Source organism: Ciconia boyciana, chromosome 4 (genome assembly GCF_034638445.1).
Source record: "Ciconia boyciana chromosome 4, ASM3463844v1, whole genome shotgun sequence".
NCBI lineage: Eukaryota > Metazoa > Chordata > Aves > Ciconiiformes > Ciconiidae > Ciconia > Ciconia boyciana.
In genome coordinates, this window is record NC_132937.1 from 10,395,256 (window position 1) to 10,419,539 (window position 24,284).

The window sequence follows — 24,284 nt, forward strand, 5'->3', positions numbered from 1 at the left end:
TAGTTGAACCAGACGATGTTAATATTGAAGTGACTAATGTTACGAACCCAGCTTCTTTCCTCAGTGGGGTGACATCTGCATCATTGATACATGACTATTTGGAAACCATAGAGACTGTATATTCTAGCAGACCAGATTTAAAAGAAGAACCCCTGGAAGATGCACAAGACTCCTGGTTCACGGATGGAAGCAGCTTCGTCCGACAAGGTATTCGAAAGGCTGGGTACATGGTGACAACAGCAAGCAAAGTAATTGAATCTCAGTCATTACCTGCTGGAACATCAGCTCAAAAGGCTGAAATTATTGCCCTGACTAGGGCCCTGGAATTGGCAAAAGGGAAAAAGATAAATATATGGACAGACTCCAAATATGCCTTTGGAGTCGTCCACGCTCACGGAGCAATTTGGAAGGAACGAGGACTACTAACCGCACAAGGGAGACAGATCAAGCACGCTGAGGAAATCCTTCACCTATCAGAAGCAGTCCAACTGCCAACCAAAGTCACCATCATGCACTGCCGAGGACACCTGAAGGGTAACACTGACCAGGAAAAAGGTAACAGGTTGGCTGATTATGAGGCTAAACAGGCAGCGGAGAGAATGCAAAATATTTTAACCTTAATTCTGGATAATAGAAGTAGGAGTCTAGGTGACCAAGAAAATGTTGAATATTCTAGGGCTGATAAAGAATTAATAGAAGAAATGGGAGGGCAGGTTCCTCCAAAGGATGAGCCCACTTGAGTGATGGCAGGATTGTAATTCCTGCCAAACAGGTATGGGGAGTTGTTAAAGAAGAACACAATAAGACACACTGGGGGCAGATTCCCTGTATAAGTTTTTAAATAAAAAATTAATAGGGAGAAATTTGTATACTACAGTTCAACAGGTGACTCAGCAATGTGAAATATGTTTGAAAAATAATCCCAATACAGGTAACCGGGCACAATTAGGAAGTATTGGGAGAGGAAATGTACCAGGGGACCACTGGCAAATTGATTTCTCTGAACTTCCAAGAAAAGGGGGGTACAGATACTTATTGGTACTTACAGACACCTTTTCCGGATGGCCAGAGGCATTCCCTTGTAGGACAAACAAAGCAAGAGAAGTAACTAAAGGTATTATTAAATGAAATAATACCTCGAGTCGGGGTACCTACGGTCATTTCATCAGATAGGGGTACACATTTTTGTGCAGAAGTAGTGCAACAGGTCAGCAAACTATTAGGAATCAATTGGCAATTACACACACCCTACAGACCACAAGCCAGCGGGCAAGTAGCTAAAATATGTCAAGAAGCAAACCTATATTGGTATCAAGCACTACCTGTTGCACTACTTCGGATACGTGTAAAACCTAGGGCCAAAGAAAATCTGAGCCCTTTTGAGATATTATATGGGAGGCCATATCAGGCCAGATATCAAGGGGAAGATTTGAATCAGCTGGGAAATAATTATTTACAAAATTATGTTATATCCTTAGGAAAACAATTGGAAAAGATTAATAAGACTGTTTTGGGAACCAGAGCAAAAGGGTTAGATCACCCGATCCACCCATTTAGCCCTGGAGATTGGGTTTATGTTAAGAATTTTTCAGGTGACCCATTGGAGGAGAAGTGGAATGGACCTTATCAGGTGTTGCTAACCACTTTCACTGCAATCAAGATTAAAGAGCAGACAGCTTGGATCCATTATTCCTGAGTAAAGAAAGCTTCTGAACCGCGATGGACCATCAAAAGTGTTGGAGATTTGAAATTACGGTTACGACGATAACTTTATTGACTTTAAGCTTATCAGTAGATGCTTGGAACGAGAACTTGTATTATAATGCGATTCAGATGATAGCGAATACCGCAGGGGCTAAGGATTGTTGGATTTGTACTGCCCTATCGAGAGGTCACATGAGACTCCCTTTGTACGGCATAGGGTCAACTCATTGGAATTGTGACAATAATACTTGGCCTGAGTTTTGGAAAAGACAAGATGGAGGATATTGTAGTTATGATAATTCAAGCTATGGGATCGGACCAAGATTCGACCTGCAGATACTAAAAAAATAACACCCAGATTCTAGTTAGCAATAATAGTTGCCTATGGAAGGCAAGATCCAATAATTGTCCATGCCGTCCCCCCCGACAACAAATATCATAACTGTTCCTGTACGAACGGGTGGAATGATTATTGGATCAACAAGACTGCGGTAGAAGTAGGAACTTGGAATTTGACGGGATTGAACATGAAGCCTATAGCTCTACAAAGTGGGATGCCAGTAGAAATACATCGGTTGGATGGGTAAGCAAAGGATCGTTTTATGGAGCTAATCTCACAGCCACCGACGGACCCTGCTAACTACCCGATGGGTATTGGTGGCTGTGTGGTGATGGTATCAGCAGAAAGCAACTCCCTGCAGGATGGAAGGGAAGGTGTACCATAGGTCATTTAGTTAGTCAGGATCGAATATATAATCAGTCCCAAATACCTAGAGGAATTTTGAGAACGTCCTGAAGACGGGCTAAGCGAGAAGACAACCCACTTGTAATTAGGGAACAAAATTTCATAGCTTTGTTAGATGGTTCTTACCGTGGCTAGGAGTAAGCGAGCTAGAAAAGGCCATAGTAAATATTTCCGCAGTTCTAGAGCAGATAGAAAATTTAACCATAAATACTATAAAAATTTACAGACGGAAGTATCTTCCCTCAGTAAGGTTGTGTTGCAAAATCGAATGGCATTAGATTTATTGACTGCTAAAGAAGGAGGTGTTTGTATGATCATTAATACTGTAACCAGATGTAACCAAAATGATTAGTTTGTTCTTTTGTAACTAAGCAACATAGAGATAGGAGCGGGGTAGACAATGCTTTAATGTTGTGTTTGTACATCTATGGCTATAGATATGCTACTATGCCCAAAGATAATTGGATGAGGAGTAGTATGGTCATGCTGCTATGTTCCCAGTACAGCCCCAGCCCATCTTGACAAAGAGTCGAGGGTGGTTAGAATAATTGGTTTGTGTTAAGGGTGCCAAATCATTGTTAGGGACCACGCACCATGAAGAAGGAAAACGGGTTACATAAGCAAGGTGGGATTGCGCATGTCCAGAAGAAGGGGTCAACTAAAGGACACACCTGTACGACCACCAAGGACCACCAGAGGCCCCCACGGAAGCCCCTCGGAGCTCAAGGACACATGCGTAATGACCACGCAGATATGATAATTAGTTCCAGGAAATATAATGAATATGTATGGTCATTCTGGGAAATTGATGCATATGTATGTAATCAGACAATATAAGTTTTGGCTGATGTAACCTGCGGTATGCACGCTAGGTGGAACGATCCCCCGTGCATCCGGCGCCGTAATAAAGAATGCCTGCTTCTTAATACTACATTGGTGTTAAGGAGCTTGATTCCCGATTTCGGTGACAAATACCAGTTGCTGTGCATATATCAATAAAGATAAGCAGATAGAAGAAGATCTAAATGCACTCTGGGAGAAAACACGAATATTCCAGGAAGTATCTTCGGATGATACTTCATTGGGGCTTCAAGATTTATGAGATAAATTGACTTCTTGGCTTCCCAACTTTGGATGGTTGAAACAATTATTCATTGGATTAATTACTTTGTCTATTTTAGGAATGTTTTGTTTGTGTATTTCTTAAGTGTTTTCTTTGGTGTTACTGGAATTCAGCAGAGACGTACAGTGATTGGAAAAGAAACAAGATTAGGCATCAAGTAGAAAGGGGAAGGTATTTTACTCAGACCCTTGAAAAGGATGAAATATTATGAATTTTGCAAACATAAAATAATTAAGGATAACACCCTTTTAGGCCTAAAAGGATTTGAAATATTTTACTAGTCGTAGTTAAAAGAGCTTTACTATTTTAATAGTGATTTTATTGGTTTTATTGTAGTTTTTGTAATAAGCTTCATTTCAGACGTAATAAGACTGTATATTGAGGACTGTAGCAAGTAAGCTACAAGCCCTCAAAAGAAAAGGGGGGAATGAAAGGGTTAAATCCCTGACAATCCCTATACTGTGATACATAGATTTGCTTTTTTTTTTTAGTTTCACTTGCATCCTTATTCTCTTTTGTTCTCTTCCCCTGCAAAGATAGTTTTGGTTACCTGCTGAGCAGAGTTGATGATAGGACATTTCCTGTAACTTCTTACCTGATAGGACTAAGCAGGCCTTGAGCAAGCTCATTAGGCTTCCTAATTAAATCACTGATAACAGGAACTCAGGAGGTTTGTGCCAAAGATAAGCACCAAAGAACTAGCTTAAATCGACCCCCTTGTGACATTCTGAGGCCGAAGGACTGATGAGCTAACTCAATGACTATATATGGACAAAGGAAGCCCAAAGTTCAACTAGCGGACAACATGAGGAAGACTATGGACGACTACAGGGAGGGTGAAAAGACCCTAACCCTAATTTTACTGCGCATGCTTGGACTATGTAAATGAATTCCGGGAACTCATCACCATAAAACTGCCCTTTTCAGGAAATCTGATGAATATGCATGATTTTTCTGTATATGAACTGATGTGTTGTGTTAACCTGGCGGAGCACTTGTGGCGGAGCGATCCCCAGTGCTGCCCAGCGCTGCAATAAAGAATACCTGCTTAATAGTCATCCCGACTATTGAGTCCTGATTTCGGCTTTTCACGGCAACAGCTCAGTTGTATGCATTCCCCTCCTTGGTCTCATAGTCGCAGCAGCCGCTGTCCTAATCTCTCCCTGCGCTTCTGGCAATACAAATCTGCCACTTTCTGCACCTTGGTCTGAGTGTAATCCTGCACTTATATCATATGCTGCAGCACCCGGGGGAGGAGTGTGTCCTTTTGCTTTGTTAATAACCAAAGGGCACGCAAGGATTGCTCTACCATTTTTCTCCTCAGACCCTTCAGTCCATTCCTTGGTAGAGGAATCCCCACTGCTGCTGTTCCCATAACCACTGGGGTAACTGACTGCTCAAACCCTACACTCCTGTCACCCAGTGTGAGCACTCTGCCCCTTCTCCTTTGCTTTTGCTTTCTTATACAAACTCCACAAATTAGGAGAGAGCTTGCCATCTATCTGCTCCCCAGGCACCCCTGCCTGCATCAGTCGTGTCTAACATCTCTCTCCAGGTAATTTTTCTTTTGGGCTATTTGCAGCTTCACCAAGGGGAAGTCATGCTTGACCAACCTGATTGATAAACTTCTATGATGAAATGACTGGCCTGGTAGATGGGGGACAGCAGTGGGTATTGTCTAGCTGGACTTCAGTAAGGCCTTTGATGCTGTCTCCCATAAGATCCTCATAGACAAGCTGTATGGATAAGCAGACAGTGAGGTGGGCTGAAAAATGGCTGAATGGCAAGGCCCAGAGGGTGGTGATCAGTGGCACGAAGTCTAGTTGGAGGCCAGTAACTAGCGGTGTACCCCAGGGGTCAAGACTGGGTCCAGTCCTGTTCAACATCTTCTGTAGCGGATTGATGCACCCACTCCGATCCAGGCGTAAATCGAACACCAGTTATTCGACTATTACATGGCTTATATACTTTCTAATTCTTTGCACATGCGCTACTGAGAGAACTCTTATTGGTTTATATGTCTTGTTCACGCGTCCTTCATGCGTTCCTTCAGCTAATACGATTGGCTATCTTTTTGCAACTTTGCAGTTCCTTTCTTCACAACAAAAAATCACACGCTCGCCTTATCTCTCTCCAATACTATCCACTCCTACTCCTGACACACAGCCTCCTTCCCTCAGGCATAACCCAAACTCTCAGTACTTCAATCTTGTTAATCCTTTCACTCCTGCTATGCCTAATTCCTCCTCAATTCCCCCTTTTTGTTTTTCAACAACATATATTTTTTACACCATTTTCTGCAGCATTCCTTGGACACATGACAATAAACAGGGTAAAAGCAGCAAGATACATAAAAATATACCGATAACCAATAACCCAGTTTTTAATAATGATTTAAGCCACCCACTTATCTCAATCCGCAAAGCAGGCGCTAACATTACTGGTGGTAGAATTACATTTACCTGCAGCTAGCACTCCACTTGCTTCTTTTTGTATTAACCCTACCTCATCTATAGGCAATCCTACAAGACATGTATGGAATGGTTGTTCCGGTTGTTCCCTGGATACACAAAAAGCAGTTTGATTCAGCGTTCGCGCTAAAGACACCCATTCTATCAAAAGCAAAGGATCATTATTGGTTGCTACCCATTGCCCCAGTAGGGCGATGAGACCGAGGGCAGCGGACGGCAGGCGACGCGGCCACTCAGCCTCGGTGGTGCAGGAAGGCGCTGCTCTCCCCATGCCCGTCTATGCAGGTTCCCGGGTTGGAGGCGGGACGGGGCCGCTGCATGAGACAGCGAGCGGGATGCTGACACCTCCTCCTCGCTGCTTCCTCCTCTTCTTCCTCCAAAGGCGCAGGGACGGGCAAAAGCCTTCGCGTAGCGCGCAGCAGCTCTGCGGTCGCGGGACGGCCCTGCGCGTCAGCCCCTGAACGTCTCGAATTACAGGACACGCTATGAGAGCAGCAATATCCTGATCACCGCTTTTTTCGGCTTGTTGCCGCAACTCCTGCCAATGTTTCCTTGGATTATAATCTGTTTCAACACATTCAAAGTCCCCTCTATTTTTCTCCTTGTACGGGTCCTCTGCAAATGACAAATCCATATTCATAGGTGATGGTGGCGGTGGAAAATCGAGTGAGGGAGGTGCAGTGGGCGCTAGTTCATTAGCTGTGGCAGCCGCCACTTCTTTTTATCTTTCTCCTACAGTGGCTGCTGCAGCAGCAGCTGTTACAGTGCGATCTGCCTTTAATTGCTTTAATGAGTCTGTAACTAAGCGCCATGCCATTAACAAGCCCGTAGCACTGGAATCCCCCTGGTAGCCGCGTCCCATAAAACCTGTCCAGCTGTTTCCCATGTACATATTTCAAATATCTCAGTCAATTCTGGAGCTACACCTCGGCCTTTAAGCCAGGCGAGCAGCATGCGCAGTTGCGTCTCATCATACTTAATGCCGCGCTTTTCTAATATCTTCTTAAACATAGTTACCACCGATTTTTCTTCTGCAGACATCGTTGCCCCCATTGCCCCTGGCTGCTCACCTGATCTAGGTGATTACTTTGTCCGGACTTTTCAGCTCTCCAACCGCTGATTATACATTCAGCCAGGCTCCGCTACCGGTCGCTCTTTCCCGTGATTCTCTCCCGTAGACTTCAAGTTTCTGTCCCGCAGACTTCAAGTCTCCCGTTCGGGCGCCATTTGTAGCGGATTGATGCACGGACTCCGATCGAGGGGTAAATCGAAGACCCTTTATTGAACTATTACATGGCTTATATACTTTCTAATTCTTTGCACATGCGCTACTGAGAGAACTCTTATTGGTTTATATGTCTTGTTCACGTGTCCTTCATGCGTTCCTTCAGCTAATACGATTGGCTATCTTTTTGCAACTTTGCAGTTCCTTTCTTCACAACAAAAAATCACACGCTCGCCTTATCTCTCTCCAATGCTATCCACTCCTACTCCTGACACACAGCCTCCTTCCCTCAGGCATAACCCAAACTCTCAGTACTTCAATCTTGTTAACCCTTTCACTCCTGCTATGCCTAATTCCTCCTCAATCTTCATTAATGATCTGGATGCTGGGGCAGAGTGTACCCTCAGCAAGTTTGCTGATGACCCAAAACTGGGAGGAGAGGCTGATACGCCAGAGGATCGTGCTGCCAGTCAGAGGGACCTGGACAGGCTGGAGAAATGGGCTGACAGGAACCTCATGCAGTTCAACCAGGGGAAGTGCCAAGTCCTGCACCTGGGGAGGAACAACCCCATGCACCAATATATGCTGGGGGCTGCCTGGCTGGAGAGCAGCTTTGCAGAAAAGGACCTGGGGGTCCTGGTGGGCACCAGGTTGAACATGAGCCAGCAATGTGCCCTTGCGGCAAAGAGGGCCGACGGTATCCTGGGCTGCATTAGGCAAAGTATTGCCAGCAGGTCGAGGAAGGTGATCCTTCCCCTCTCCTCAGCACTGGTGAGGCCACACGTGGAGTCCTGTGTCCAGTTCTGGGCTCCCCAGTACAAGAGAGACATGGACATACTGGAGAGAGTCCAGAGAAGGGCCACAAAGATGATGAAGGGACTGGAGCATCTCTCCTATGAGGAAAGGCTGAGAGAGCTGGGACCGTTCAGCCTGGAGAAGAGAAGGCTCAGGGGGGATCTTATCAATCTATATAAATACTTGAAGGGAGGGTGTAAAGAAGATGGAGCCAGGCTCTTTTTCGTGGTGCCCAGTGACAGGGCAAGAGGCAATGGGCACAAGCTGAAACACAGGAGGTTCTGCCTGAACATCAGGAAACACTTTTTTACTGTGAGGGTGACTGAGCACTGGAACAAGTTGCCCAGAGTTTGTGGAGTCTCCCTCCTTGGAGATATTCAAAAGTCGTCTGGACGTGGTCCTGAGCAACCTGCTCTAGGTGGCCCTGCTTGAGCAGGGGGATTGGACCAGATGACCTCCAGAGGTCCCTTCCAACCTCAAACATTCTGTGGTTCTGTGATTCTGTGAAATGCTCCAGTCTCCATCCCCTCTATTTCAGTCTGATAATCACCAGGCTTTCCTAGTGACAGGATAACATCTGCCATTGATCTTCCCATAGCAGACCCTAGCAAGGAGATTATTGACCCTTTCAAGGCAAAAGGGGCACCCTCTAACATGTGGGTTTTCATGCTGGGTATAAAAGGTTCTGTATCAACACCAAAAAGTTATGTGAATACATGTCTTGCCTTGTGGCTAGTTCCCATAAATAGTGACCAGCCTCAGCTATATTTGTCCAGAATACTGTCTTATTGTCCCATTCAGTAGGTGAGGGATACTGTATTTTTGTAGCTTGCTGGAGCCATGCCCACAGGGAGCAGGATACTCCTTTACTCCTCTTAGCTGCTGGATAACCATTGGGGTTTGCCCTATGGCACCTAAAGACTTTGATTTGTTAGGATTTAAATGTAAGTCAGTCATCTCCTCCATAGTCGCAACAGCTATTCTGCCAGCCTTTCTCCCAGCTGGTATGTTTTTGCTAGATCCTGCAGTTCAGATTGCGTAAAGTCTTGCACCGATATAGTGTGCTGGGGCACTCCTGGGGGCTTTTTTGCTTTATGAATCACTATTGGCTGGACAGAAATGCTGTTGCTGCACTCATCCTCCACCCCCTCTGTCCACTCATCCTCACCAGAGGACCAGCAGTCCTCATCCCACCATTTATCCTTCCGGCACATAGCTCGTACCTCGGTGGTGCCCTTCCTGGGCTGCTCCATGCACCCCTCCTGCATCGCATGTGCCTGCACCGCGGGTACCTGTACCGCAGGTGGATGCAATACAGGCGTCTGCATCACGGATGTGTGCACCACGGGCGACTGTATCAAAGACATTTGCACCACGGGCACCTGCACCATGGGCGCTTGCACCAGGTGGTGTAATCGCTTGTACCAAGTGGGAACTGCCTGCAGGCTCCCCTGTTACAATGAGCTGGCTATGTCCTGCGGCCAGGGGATTTGTGCAGCACAACACAGGCCTGAAGGCCACACTGTACGTGCAGCATAGTGCAGCACAGCACAGCACAACGCAACACAGGCTTGGGCCTACTCAGTGTTCAACGGTCTTCCAGTCAGGATCACTACAGGAGGAAGGAAGGAAGGAAGGTAGTGATAGAGGGAATACAGAAGGAAGGAAGGAAGGAAGGAAGGAAGGAAGGAAGGAAATAAGGAAGAAGGGAGGGGTATGATAGTGGGAATATGGAAGGAAGGAAGGAAGGAAGGAAGGAAGGAAGGAAGGAAGGAAGGAAGGAAGGAAGGAAGGAAGGAAGAATAAATGGAAGGAAGGACAAACAGAGACTGCCAAATAGGGTAGTGGTCTCTACACTTTTTTGGTCATGCATCTCAGTCATTAAAAAATTTTGGGCATGCACCCCTAATGTATGTATATTTATTTACTTTTAAATTATAAACATGTACTACTGTAATACTATATTATGTACATTATAAAACATACACAAAATATATTTTAGAAAAGATTGAGATAAAGAGGAAGTAAACAATCCAGCAAGCTCTGAGAGATTATTTGATTCTGTTGATTCATATTTGTAAAACAAAAATGTTTAAAAGGTAACTTTGTCCTAGTAGATTTTTCCAGATCACATGTCCTCTCCCAGTCAGCATGAAGCCAGAGTAAATACTGTATCATGTCTTCTAGCTAGTTCAACAGAAATGCAGTCATATACTCATGCCTGGTCCAGACCAAATTTGCAATGCGCGGTGATCTGTTAGTGTACAATTGTGGTGTTCCTGAACACAGAGTCATAGCTCCAGCATGATAAAACTGACTAAAACCTCTTTTAATCCCCTACCTGAACTTGCAGGGGATTTCTAGTGACATGAATCATGGAACATGGGTTGTTTCTTTTTTTTCAGTTTTCTGTAAACATTTCTGTAACAGCTCCTCAATTCCTTCCTCAGTTGTTCTGGGGTATTGAATCTACTGATGAGCTCCAGGGCTTAGCTCAGCATCAAGTATCACAGCAAATTCCTGCCTATCCAAACATTTCATTTTCCTGTGCCTTCAGTGAAAAACTTAGCAGTGGAATCCTTCAGTTTTATTGTTTATTTCCAGTGGTACTGGCTTTTCTTCAGTGTAAACAAAACTGCTTCTTGTGTAGGTTTGTTGCCAGAAACAATACCCAAAATAATTTAATAAATGCTCTAATTGCTTTCAAATAAATAGTCCAATTATGTCCTATATTGCTCAACACTCCTGGAGAAAATCCTCTGAGCTAATGGTGCTGTTATTCTCTGTCTATGGTGTGCTCCATAGGCATAGACTCCACTGCTAATGCAAATGTTTGCAGAGTCATAGCTCCTACAGCCCCCATGCTGCTCTGCTGGACTATAAATCTGTAGTCTATATAATCATCTGTGGTTTTTTACATTCTTTTTGTGTAACAATTTCTATGTTCTTCACTTTACTGGAATACTGACTGCCTTCTATACATTTTCATCGGGGTAAGGGGATATATCTTCTTTTACAAATTCCAGGTATCTTCCCAATGTCTTCCCAGCAGCCTGGAGTTTTTGAAATTTGGCCTCTTGAGAAGTCTCAGCACCCAAAATTTCAAAATCAATTCCTTTTGAGTCTGCCTCAATAATGTAAATCATGAATTTTCCTGTTATTTTGTCTCCTTTTTTACCCTCTTGTTTAAAAACATGCCTTTCATGTATTTTTTCAACTTTACATTGGATGTATGACTCTTCAAATATTATGTTTTGCGAATAGTCTCTTCTGTCCAAATAAATGGTTCAATCCAGAATCATTACATCCATCTATTGCCAGAAATAATGCAAACTTTTGCCTTCTTTGGTTGATTTCCTTATTTGCAATGGAATAAAAATTAAATAGACTGAAACACAGATTAAATCTTCTTTGGTTATCCCCTCTATTTATAGAGAATTTAAGCTGTGAGGGGCTTCTAAAGTTCCTTCCTTCCACTCAGCTCTTTTCCCAGATCTATTTTTTTTGTGGTACATGCAGGTTTCAGTTTTCTCCCATACCAGTGTTTTTTGCAAGGCATCTCTTTTTTTGGTGCCCAGCTGCAACTGAAAGCACCAAATGAAGATAGAGGAATTCTGTCCCATATTAGGTCTTATACTAAAATGAGTCTATATTAGGATCCAACATCCAAAGCCATCCTATTCAATAAGTGTGAGTATACCTTCTCTACTGATTGCAATTTTATTTGTGTATATATATGTACACACATATATATATCTCCATATATATAGATCTCTCTCTCCATACCAAAGAACAGTGTTTCTGCAAGAAGGCACTAAACAGGCCCTGAGATGTACCCTATAAATAGATAGGGAGCAGGAGGTAAAGGATGTGAAAAGGGACACGATAAAAGGCATGGAACAAGGCAAAATTAGTTGAGATTTTGAACATGATGATGGTAAATTTGCCCTCTAATATATAGTCAGCAAAATTAGACAGGGTTTCTTATGCCATTTCCGGTACTTCCTGCTTCAGGTCAGACCAGATACTTCACCAAAACAGGCTCTTTAGCTTTCTACCATGGAAAGAACAAGAAAGTATAAAAATGCACAAAAATAAAGATATTAAAAATTAATAGCAGAGTGTTTTCAACTTTTTAAAGAGGGTTGCTCCCACTGAATTTTGTGTGAGACTTTGAGTTTATTTTACCTTAGTTTCTTTTACTTTACCTAGCTCTGCTATAAAAGATGGTCCCAAGCCATAAAGCTCACATGCAAATCTTATGTTTGGATATTGTTGAATCCAGTAATTCGAAATAACCTCCAGTCTTAATCTCATTTGTATTTCAAAGTCTGAGATGCCTGGTGCTTAGAGGCACCTCAGTCCAATGTATACATACAAAAATGAGGAGAAAACATTAGAATTTTAGAATGGACCCAAACTCTGGGGGAAAAAAACCACTTTGGATGATGTAACAGGAAAACATATACTTTGCCACACAAAGGAAAGGAAAATTAAATTATTTCTGTCCTAGTTCTATAAAATAGAAATGAAATTGGAAGAATACTTTTTATTTCTCAAGCCAAGATATGTTCAAGGGCTATATTCCGTGCCCATGCTGAAACACGTAACAAACATTTCTCTCAGGTGCCACTTCCTTGGATATTCTGTTTAGCTTCCTACTCTGGAAAATTTGGCTTCTTAAATATGAACAGAAGTTTTATCACCGTTCATGTCTCAAGAACAAATTTTAAGAGAGTCCTATAGATCTTTAGCTCCTCTACAGTAAATGCACCATCCAGACACTAAGTTTCACAACACTAGAATGATACAGGTAACTATGTTTTATTATCCCATTTTAAAGATAAGGAAATCAAGAAAGAAACATAGAGTGATCTGTGCAAGGCCACAGAGAGTTGGTATCAGAGTCAGGGCAAAAATTCAGACCTTCCTTTCTTTGAACCCTGCCTTCACTTCTGTAGACAACATTCTGTTTCTGTCAATGTCCTATGTAGTTTTACTTTTTTGTTTCTTTGGGAAACTTGAGATAGCAGAAAATTTAGAGTAGTCTATTTTTGAAACAACATTCGCTACAATTATGTTAAAAATCTCTACTGATGCTGAACTACTACTTCTGTCATGCACGAATGACATACCAACTTGTGCACCTCAAAAAGGCCGGAGAGGTGCAGAGTTTAATTTTGTTTATTTATGCTTGCTGATTTAATAACTTTTTAAATAATTCAACAATGGCACTGTTTCCCCTCCCTTAATTAGTCACTGGCTCTTTAAACTGAATGGCAATGATCATGAGTTTCTTCATGTCTTTCATGCTATAGTAGAGGACTGGGAGATATTTTTTCCCCTAAGTTGTTGTTAAATTTGACAACAGGACTATTCATTGCAGAACTGGCTGCAATTAAAGCAATTATGCAGATCACATCTTTCCAGTTTAATAGCTGGGGTTTTGGTTTGTTTTGTTTTGTTTTTCTTAGCACAACTTCTCTAAGCCAAAAAGGATAAGGAAAGACAGACAGACAAGTGGACCACCTACTGACTAGATCTCAACACACAATTGGAAAATTTGTTAAATACTCAGCTCCTTAAGAAATCCATACAGCGAAATTACTTCCTGTGGTAAGACAACAGTGTCATCCCCCTGAAAAAAACAGTCTGCATTCACAATATCTTTCTTTGTAGCTGGGCCATTCTTACTGGGAGTCTGTGTTTCTGTCCTCAGTCTCATTTTTCAATTTTAAAATCTGCTAGGACATATCAGAGATATCTGAATCTTTTTCCATTTTGTTTAAAACTAGTAAACAACAAATGGAAACTTTAATTTTGTCACTCTTGGCATTGAATTTATTACTACTATGCAATAGGGATACACAGTTCTGTCTGTAGTCACACTAACTTTACATTTGGTAAACCCTTTGACTTCCTCACTATCCAGGAGCAAGAAGGTTTGTGAATGATATCTTAGGAGAAAAGGATGTTCCACAGCTGTGATCCTGCACTCCCTGAAGACAGCATTATTACAGAATAATTTCTTATTCAACCAACAACAACTAGTTCCCAATTTCTGCCTTGTCTGGAACACAGAGAATGCAAAAACTTGCCATATTTCATAAATGATAGAGATGTTCTTTCAGTCTCTTTCCCCATTAACAAATTCACCACTTCCAGGTCATATCTTTTCTTAGACAAAGACTGTAGTGAAGAAGCTTTTTTTTCATTTCAAGGCCCAATAATTGCACTGCAAAGTTCTATGCAAATAAATGGCAGGCATATAATTCACAAGAGTTGTACCGGGACTAGTGGAGAGTCCCAAGTTAAAAGGGATGCTCTAAAACTATTATTTCTACACATTATTCAATGGAAAAGGTGCTCTGATTCTTTTACAGGTTAAAGACATGACTTCTACTTCCTCTTAAAACAAGAAGAAGGCAAAGAAGACTGAGCATAACCACTATATCATCAGGTACTTAGTTTCTTAAGCATGTACATGGATATCATGATGAGTCTCAGGGAAGCACCTGAACAAAGATAAGGGAACAAGAACTGAGAGGACAATCCCACAGCTAAAGAAGGTACCAAAAGTTGTGAAGCAGCTGAATACCAGCTCTCCTAGTGAAGGGTCTGTGATAGTCTCTGAAAGGGGTTCAGGCCCAAATGGGACTAGCCCAACTAGAGCTCAGGAAATGAGGGCGGGCCATGCTGGAAGATACAGAAGGGATTATGTTTTTTCTCTTCAGTTAAGGATGTTCACCTACTAATTTTTACTAATGTTTGTCATTTGAAAATTGGAGTAGATTCCCACTTGCCACTGGATTATTCTTTTTAGCAAGACTATGATCTCAACCATATGATAACAACAATGTATTGACCTAAGAACAGTGAAATAAATAGCACTTTTACATTTGCTGGCTTATTACTATGATAAGAAAGGAAAATCCTATACCTACTTGCAGTACAGCTGAGTCAATTCTACAGAAAAGGTGTAGCTATAATAATTCTGACTCATGGGACAATTGAGAAAAAAGTTAACTAGAATGTTAATTCAAGTGAACTTGGGTGAAAAAAATCCAACTTCTTCCACATGGATGAATTCACGCAGATGAGACATTGCAGATGATAAATAATCTTTCCATCATCATACCAAAGAGGCCCAAGATAATTTCCACAGCTAAAATTCATAGACACACATTGGAAATGCCATTTTTTATGCCTACTTTCTGTGTGTATTTGAGATTATATAACTAAAACTTTGTAATCCAATGAGAAGTTGGAGAGGGAAAACGTGCAGCTGTTATTCTGAAAAGAACTCAGGATTTAGTGTCACAGGATGCTGGATCAGGTAGTGAAGCCAAATGAAATAATTTCCTGCTTCTACCATCCTTCCTTTCTCTCCATGCCTGAGCCATTTATCCTAGCTATGCACCATGGCTTGCCAGTGAAGTTAGTACAACTATTTGCAGATCTGCACTGTCAACTAGATACCTGAAATTAAAAAAAAAAAAGGAAAAAAAGAAAAATATATTACTTCAATCCCTCGGAAAGTAATGAAACAAGTCCTCCTAAAAACTATTACAAGCCAAATGAAGCAGGTGACCGGGAAAAGCCAGCACGGATTTACCAAAGGCAAATCATGCCAGACTAACCTGATTACCTTCTACAACAAAATAACATCTTCTGTCGACATCGGGAGTGCAGTGGATGTTGTTTACCTAAACTTCAGCAAAGTGTTTGACACTGTTTCCCACAGCCTTCTCCTGGACAAACAAGATACAGACTGGGTGGGTGGTCTGCGAGATGGGTAGGAAATGGGCTAAGAGGCCACACTCAGACGGTGGTGATCAATGGTTTTTACTCAGGCTGGCAGCCTGTCACAAGCGGGGTCCCCCAGGGATTGATACTGGGCCCCATGCTGTTCAACATCTTCATAAATGATCTGGACGATGGGATTGAAAGCACCCTCACCAAGTTTGCTGATGACACCAAACTGGGTGGTGAGGTGGACACGTCAGAAGGGAGAGCCATCTTACAGAGAGACCTGGACAGGCTGGAAGAGTGGGCTAGTAAGAACTGTATGAAGTTGTGGTTTAGCCCCAGTCGGCAATTAAGTACCACACAGCCGCTCGCTCACCCTCCCCCCTCCCAGGGGGATGGGGGAGAGAATCAGAAGAGCAAAAGTAAGAAAACTTGTGGGTTGAGATAAGAACAGTTTAATAATTGGAACATAATAATAATAATAATAATAATAATAATGAATTGTAATGAGAAGGAAAACAACAAGAGAGTGAGAGAGGAACAAAACCCAAGGGAAAAAAAAAAACAGTGATACAACCGCTCACCACCCGCCGACTGATGCCCAGCCTGTCCCCGAGCAGCAACCGCTACCCCCCGGCCAACTCCCCCCAGTTTATATACCGAGCATGACATCATATGGTATGGAATAGCCCTTTGGTCAGTTTGGATCAACTATCCTGGCTGTGCCCCCTCACAGTTTCTTGTGCACCTGGCAGAGCATGGGAAGCTGAAAAGTCCTTGACCAGTGTAAACACCACTTAGCAACAGCCAAAACATCAGTGTGTTATCAATATTATTCTCATACTAAAACCCAAACCACAGCACTATACCAGCTACTAGGAAGAAAATTAACTCTATCCCAGCCGAAACCAGGACAGTATCCACCCCTTATTCTATACCATCTATGTCATGCCCAGGTCCTACCCTTTCCAATACATTCCAATTAATCACCACCACTTTTCCTGTCTTTTGATATATACACACAGATATCATTCCCTTGGTCTATGGGCCATCCCTCTAAAATGTCCGTTGAGTTCGTTTAGTCCATGACTTTGGGCTCCATCTGTCATAACAGTCCTTCAGGGCAGGAGAGATGGTGTGTGGTGTTGGATTGTTGCATGCTGAAGCCACTTCTGGTTCCATCACTGCTGCACTTTTCTTGGTTTCATCAAAGCTCATTCTTCATTAATCTGGGTGATTCTCACTGAAATACCGTTGATATGGTGTGTAGTAACCATAAAAGTGATGACATACAGTATTATATAGCAATTAACATCATACCATTCAGTTCATTGGCTATTTTCACCCAAAATCAAATCCCCTTGAGGTACACATCAGACTTCCCCATCCTTTTGCATTACCCACCAAGTGCACCCAGGTCCTTGAGCAAAAGCAGTCCCACGAATGGGCTTGCCTGTGCCCGAGGCAGGAGTAACCCAGACTGTCTTCCCCAGCATGTTTTTTATGTGCACTACAGGGACTTTATCTCCTTCTACAGTGCGTCAAAGTTTTGATTGGGCAGGGCCAGCTTGATTGGCAGATCCCCTAGTGTTGACTAACCAGGTGGCCTTTGCTAAATGTGTATCCCAATGTTTGAATGTCCCACCACCCATTGCCCGCAGTGTAGTTTTTAACAGTCCATTGTATAATTCAATTTTCCTGGAGGCTGGTGCATGATAGGGGATGTGATATACCCACTCAATGCCATGCTCTCTGGCCCAGGTGTCTATGAGGTTGTTTCGAAAATGAGTCCCATTGCCTGACTCAATTCTTTCTGGGGTGCCATGTCGCCATAGGACTTGCTTTTCAAGGCCCAGGATAGTGATCTGGGGGGTGGCATGGGGTACAGGATATGTTTCCAGCCATCCGGTGGTTGCTTCCACCATTGTAAGCACATAGCGCTTGCCTTGGCGGGTTTGTGGGAGTGTGATAGAATCGATCTGCCAGGCCTCCCCATATTGATATGTCAGCCATCACCCTCCATACCACAGAGGCTTTAAACACTTGTCTTGTTTAATTGCAGCGCATGTTTCACATTCATGGATAACCTGTGCAATAGTGTCCATGGTCAAGTCCACCCCTCGATCACGAGCCCATCTATATGTTGCATCTCTTCCTTGATGTCCTGAGGTGTCATGGGCCCACCAAGCTATAAATAATTCACCCTTATGCTGCCAGTCCAGATCCACCTGAGCCACTTCAATCTGAGCAGCCTGATCCACCTGCTGGTTGTTTTCATGTTCCTCAGTGGCCTGACTCTTGGGTATGTGAGCATCTACGTGACGTACTTTTACAACCAGGTTCTCTACCCGGGCAGCAATATTTTGCCACAATGCGGCAGCCCAGATGGGTTTGCCTCTGCGCTGCCAATTGTTCTGCTTCCATTGCTGTAACCACCCCCACAGGGCATTTGCCACCATCCATGAGTCAGTATAGAGATAGAGCACTGGCCACTTTTCTCATTCGGCAATGCTAAAGCCAGATGGATGGCCTTTACTTCTGCAAATTGGCTCAATTCACCATCTCCTTCAGCAGTTTCTACAACTTGTCGTATAGGACTCCATACAGCAGCTTTCCATCTCCCATGTTTTCCTACAATACGACAGGACCCATCAGTGAACAGGGCATATTGCTTCTCATTTTCTGGTAGTTTATTGTACAGTGGGGCCTCCTCAGCACGCGTCACCTCCTCCTCTGGCGATATTCCGAAGTCTTTGCCTTCTGGCCAGTCCATGATTACTTCCAAGATTCCTGGGTGATTGGGGTTTCCTGTCTGAGCCCGCTGTGTGATCAGTGCAACCCACTTACTCCACGTAGCATCAGTTGCATGATGTGTAGAGGGAACCCTCCCTTTGAACATCCAGCCCAGCACCTGCAGCCGGGGTGCCAGGAGGAGCTGTGCTTCAGTACCAACCACTTCTGAAGCAGCTCAAACCCCTTCATATGCTGCCAATGTCCCTTTCTCAGTTGGAGTATAGCAGGCCTCGGATCCTCTGTATCCCCGACTCCAAAACCCTAGGGGTCGACCTCGATTCTCCCCTGGTGCTTTCTGCCAGAGGCTCCAGGTAGGGCCATTCTCCCCGGCTGTGGTGTAGAGCACATTTTTTACGTCTTGCCCTGCCCGGACTGGCCCAAGGGCTACTGCATGAAGTATCTCCCGTTTAATTTGTTCAAAGGCTTGTTGTTGCTCAGGGCCCCATTTGAAATTGTTCTTCTTCCGGGTCACTTGGTAGAGAGGGCTTACGATCAGACTGTAATTTGGAATATGCATTCTCCAAAAACCCACAAGGCCTAGGAAAGCTTGTGTTTCCTTTTTTGCTAGTTGCTGGAGACATGGCTGTTATTTTGTTAACCACATCCATTGGGATGTGATGATGTCCATCTTGCCATTTTATTCCTAAAAACTGGATGTTCTGTGCAGGACCTTACTTTGTTTTATGGCAAAACTGGCTTTCAGGAGGATCTGGACTATTTTCTGCCCTTTCTCAAAAACTTCTTCTGCTGTATTGCCCCACAGGATAATGTCATCAATGTATTGCAGATGTTCTGGAGCTTCACCCTGCTCCAGTGCCTTCTGGGTCAGTCCATGGCAAATGGTAGGGCTGTGTTTCCACCCCTGGGGCAATCGATTCCAAGTGTACTGAACGCCCCTCCAAGTGAAAGCAAACTGTGGCCTGCACTCTGCTGCCAAAGGGATTGAGAAAAATGCATTAGCAATATCAGTTGTAGCATACCATTTGGCTGCTTTTGACTCCAGTTCGTATTGAAGTTCCAGCATGTCTGGCACAGCAGCACTCAGCGGCGGCGCGACTTCATTCAGGCCTCGATAGTCTACTGTTAGTCTCCACTCTCCATTAGACTGTTGCACTGGCCATATGGGACTGTTAAAAGGTGAATGAGTCTTACTGATCACTCCTTGCATCTCCAGTCGACGAATGACTTTATGGATGGGAATCAGGGAGTCTCGGTTGGTGCAATATTGCCTCCGGTGCACTGTTGTGGTAGCAATGGGCACCTGTTGTTCTTCAACCCTCAGCAACCCCACAACAGAAAGGTCTTCTGAGAGAATGGGCAAGCTAGACAGCTGTTTAATTTCCTCCATCTCCAAGGCAGCTATGCCAAAAGCCCACCTGTACCCTTTTGGGTCCTTGAAATACCCTCTCCTGAGGTAGTCTATGCCAAGGATGCACGGAGCCTCTGGGCCAGTCACACTGGGGTGCTTTTGCCATTCATTCCCAGTTAGGCTCACTTTGGCCTCCAATACAGTTAGCTGTTGGGATCCCCCTGTCACTCCAGAAATACAGATGGGTTCTGCCCCTGTATAGCTTGATGGCATTAGGGTACACTGTGCACCGGTGTCTACTAGAGCCTTATACTCCTGTGGGTCTGATGTGCCAGGCCATCGAATCCACACAGTCCAGTAAACCTGGTTGTCCCTTTCCTCCACCTGGCTGGAGGCAGGGGCCCTCTAGTCCTGGTCATAATATTCGTTACCCACTTCTTGTATATACGAGTCAGGAGTTCCTTCATTAAAATCAGGAGTAAGATCAGCCCTTCTACTCTGTCTGGGGAACTGTCCACTGGAAACCAGAGCAGCATTTTTCCTGGAAGAACCCCCTTTGGTGATTGTTTTTCCTTGCAACTCACATACCCGTGCCTCTAGGGTCGAGGTAGGTTTTCCATCCCACTTCCTCATGTCCTCTCTGTGGTCACGCAGGTAAAACCATAGGGTGCCCCATGGTGTGTACCCTCTATATCCTCTCTCTTGAGCAGAGGAACGCTGACTCCTAATAGCTGAGATACTGGTCCGTATAGGTGGGGAGTAGGACATATCTTCTTTGAACCGTTGGAACTCCTGGGACAGTTTCTCCACAGCTGAGACAAGGGAGGAAGAGATACTTTCTTTGTATTCCTGGAGGTGACTAGCCACTTCATCCACTGTTGCACCCTCCCCGTCTTTCCACATCAGTATTGCCAATGAGTTGGCATACGACGATGGTGCGTTCCGTACCAACTTCCGCCACATGGGTCATGTGCACTGGACCTCATCTGGATCTTTGGCTAACCGTTGGTCGTTCAGGTCACCATAAATCACCTCCAGCACGGTTAATTCCCTCAGGTACTGGATTCCTCTCTCCATGGTGGTCCATTTCCCGGGGCGATATACAACATCTTCCTTGAAGGGATATCTTTCCTTCATAGCTGACAGGAGTCGCCTCCAGAGGCTGAGGGCTGGTGCCCCTTTTCCAATCACTTTGTCAATGCCCCCTTCCCTAGAAAGGGATCCCAGCTGCTTGGCTTCCTTACCCTCTAATTCCAGGCTACTGGCCCTGTTATCCCAGCATCGGAGCAGCCAGGTGACAACGTGCTCACCTGGACGATGGCTGAAATCTTTTCACATATCTCGCAGCTCACTCAGGGATAGGGATCGGGTAGTTTCCATCTCATCCAGAAAATATATTTTTTATTTATCCTCTTCAAAAAACAAACCAAAACTGCAGAAGATTCAGGTTTTGTGACCCATTGATTGCTATGTACTTCAGTAAGGTGGCCATTCATGATCGAATATACTTTAAACATTCCAGATATAGAAAGAATCATAGAATCATTTAGGTTGGAAAAGATCCTTAAGATCATCGAGTCCAACCGTTAAACCTAACACTACCAAGTCCACTACTAGGAAAATAGTAGTTTTAAAGGTAAAAGAGTAGAGGTCTGGAGGGAGGGGAAAAGGCACTCCATGTGTGACTTTCTGTAAAACATTTAACCTCTCATATTTCAGGTCCCTGTGATAAGAATGATGGTTGCCTGATTCTGTAGGACACCTTAAGTTTGTCAGAGAAAAAAATATTTTTTTAAATTATAGGGGTACTTCTCATATTCTTTCCAAATAGTAGTGAATCCTCACAGTACCTCTGTTAGAATTTTATAGAGACTTATTCTAATTTTCGGATAACAAAGAGTAGATCTATAGGTTGTTCAAAGCCACTGTGGTGGCTCTAAGGTTTAGTCTGACAAGCAACAGTATCAGCTTACATAGTTGCTAGTTTTCTCACATCCTATCAGGGCACCGTTCCTTTCCTGCCTGACAGTTCCCCAGGCTCTTGTGCTTGCAGCCCTCTGCATTCTGTGTCAGCATAAGCATTTGTGCAGATACATGGCAAACCATTTATTTTTCAGGTCAGTATTCATTCAGTTGCCTGAAGCATTTCACAACATGCCTGCATGATTTGTGGAAACACAACACAGGGACAGGGATGAGCTCCCAGGGAAAGTGGATGGTGTACTGGTGTAGTCTTCCTCAGCACGACTGCTGCTCCTCTACTGAAATATTGAACAATGTGCACTGCCATCAGCTTCTTTTTTTTTTTTAAAATGCAGTGACCATGCATGAACTTTGGAGGACATTTTAACACTAAATAAAATCAAATTATATTTGTAAAATGATGATCAGGATGACCAAGGAGAATCTTGTGAGAAACTAGGAGGCATAGTTGGCAAAGGTTTGAGAGGCAGCTTCAGGGTTGGTCTTGTTTCTGTTTAATATTTGGATTAATTCCTGTAGCACCCAAACATCATCGAGGTGGGCCTCACCGTGCAGGGGCTGCGCAGGCACATCCCTAAGCACCTCCTTGGCTCCAGGACCCTGAGGGGGCACAAAGGAGGTGTTGCAGACAGTGCCATACATGGGGCCTTGCTGCAGGCCTCGCATCTCACGCATGGCTCCCACAGTCTCAGCAGCGAAAGCGGCAGATTCCCGGCCCGATGGAAGAGAGGAGCCCTTGGGCGCAGGGACTCCGGTGTCTGGGGCCGGCTGTAGCTCCGGGTGCTCGTTGCACGGAAGAGAGCGAAAGGTGGCGGCAGGGCACAGGGCCGGCGCGACTGCCATTTCCCTGGCCTTCGGCGCTGCCGGGCGGCGGGAAGGAGGGAAGGCGGGAGGAGGAGAGAGGGAGGAGAGAGGGAGGTGACCGAGCCTGACTGAACTGAGGCGCTCAGCTGCCAACACTCACACTGTCTGCTGCTGCTGCTGTGCTGCTCCGGGACTCCGGGCAAGAGGGGGAGAGGGAAGGAGAGGAAAAGCGAGAAGCAGGAAAGGAGACAGAAGATCACTAGAAGGGGGAAATCTGAGAGAGGAGGGAAGAGCAGAGAAGGGAGAAAAGGAACCCTCCTCCCCGCAGAGAAGACTTTCCATGTAGCTGAGGACAGAGGGAGAAGACTGGAGCTCAGAAACCGTGAGAAAAGCTTTCCAAGCAAGTTAAGCAATTTACTTAATCCCTGAAGAGCAGAGGGAGGAGGAGAGAGCAATAATCATAATTGCTGATCATAATCATTATTCCCAACCCCTCATAATTTAACCCCCAGACAGTTCAATGCACTATTCCAAGCTCTTCCTAGTTTCCTCCTCGGGGTAACTTTGGAGGACTTTGCCGTCGGTTTCGCCTGGAGGTGAGCCTCGGAAGAAGGAAGGAGAAGTTTTGTGGGGGTTCTGTGTGGAGAAGATGGACTGGAACCGCCGCTGCTGCTGGGGAGGCGGAGGCGGCGGGGACCTTCTCTGCCGGCTCACCCTGGTGCTGGGGTTTCTGCTGCCCGCCTGCAGGACGCGCCTGTACACCAACCACTGGGCTGTGCGGATAACTGGGGGGCTACCGGAGGCCAACAGGATAGCTAGCAAATACGGATACGTCAATATAGGACAGGTAACCCTCCTTCCAACTACTTCCAAGTAGGCGGCGGCGGTGCAGCCAGCCAGCGGGGTCTGCTACCCGCCTCGCAGCTCCCGCTGCCACCCCGCGCCGCCGGGGCAGGGGACGGGCAGCTGCAGGGCGGGCTCCCCGGCCCCGGCGTCTCCCCAACCCCGCCGCAGGCCCCGCCGCCGCGGGGAGGCCCGGAAAGCCCTCTGCCGCCCCGGCCTCCCGCCGCGGGTCCGGGCGACTGGAAGAAGTGATGCGTGGGGACAGGTATAAAGAAGCTGCGCCGGATCGAGTCAGCTTCTGCAGTCGCAGTGCCCCCTCCGCGGGCAGGTGCGGAGCGGGGCGCGAGCTGCGGAGCCGTTCGCAGGCCGGGGGGGGTGGTGGTGGTGGTGGCCGGGAGGCCCTGCCGGGGCTCTGCTTGCCTCCTCGCGCTGGTTCCGCGGCACCGCCCCCCGCCTCTCCCCTCCATCAAAATAAAAGAGGAGGTTCGCCTTTTATCGAGCGTGGCAGCTGCGGCCGTCCGTCCGCCCGGCGCGGGTGGTATCTCGACCCCCCTTTTGGCAGGGTGTGCGGAAGGGAAAGGTGACAAGGGTGGCCCTGTTGCCCTGGGACTGCTTCCGGGCGTGCGCCGGCCGCTACAACCCGCGGCGAGCCTGGGGGCACACGGAAGCAGGGGTCCCACTGGAAAGGGGGAACACGAAGAAGGGGACCGGGGCACTGCGGCTTGGAAGGAACCTTTGTG

General features: G+C 45.2%; 1 protein-coding gene across 3 annotated transcripts in view; it reads left to right on the top strand.

Annotated features, from left to right (window-relative positions):
- Positions 1-22,874: 22,874 nt before the first annotated feature.
- The window catches only part of LOC140650981 (proprotein convertase subtilisin/kexin type 5-like), a 262,110-nt gene continuing 260,700 nt past the window's right edge, over positions 22,875-24,284 (top strand). For all 3 annotated transcript variants that reach the window (XM_072859926.1, XM_072859927.1, XM_072859928.1), the window contains exon 1: positions 22,875-23,548. In XM_072859926.1, the coding sequence (XP_072716027.1) occupies positions 23,351-23,548 (198 nt within the window). In that variant the 5' untranslated portion in view covers positions 22,875-23,350. The remainder of the gene's footprint in view (positions 23,549-24,284) is intronic.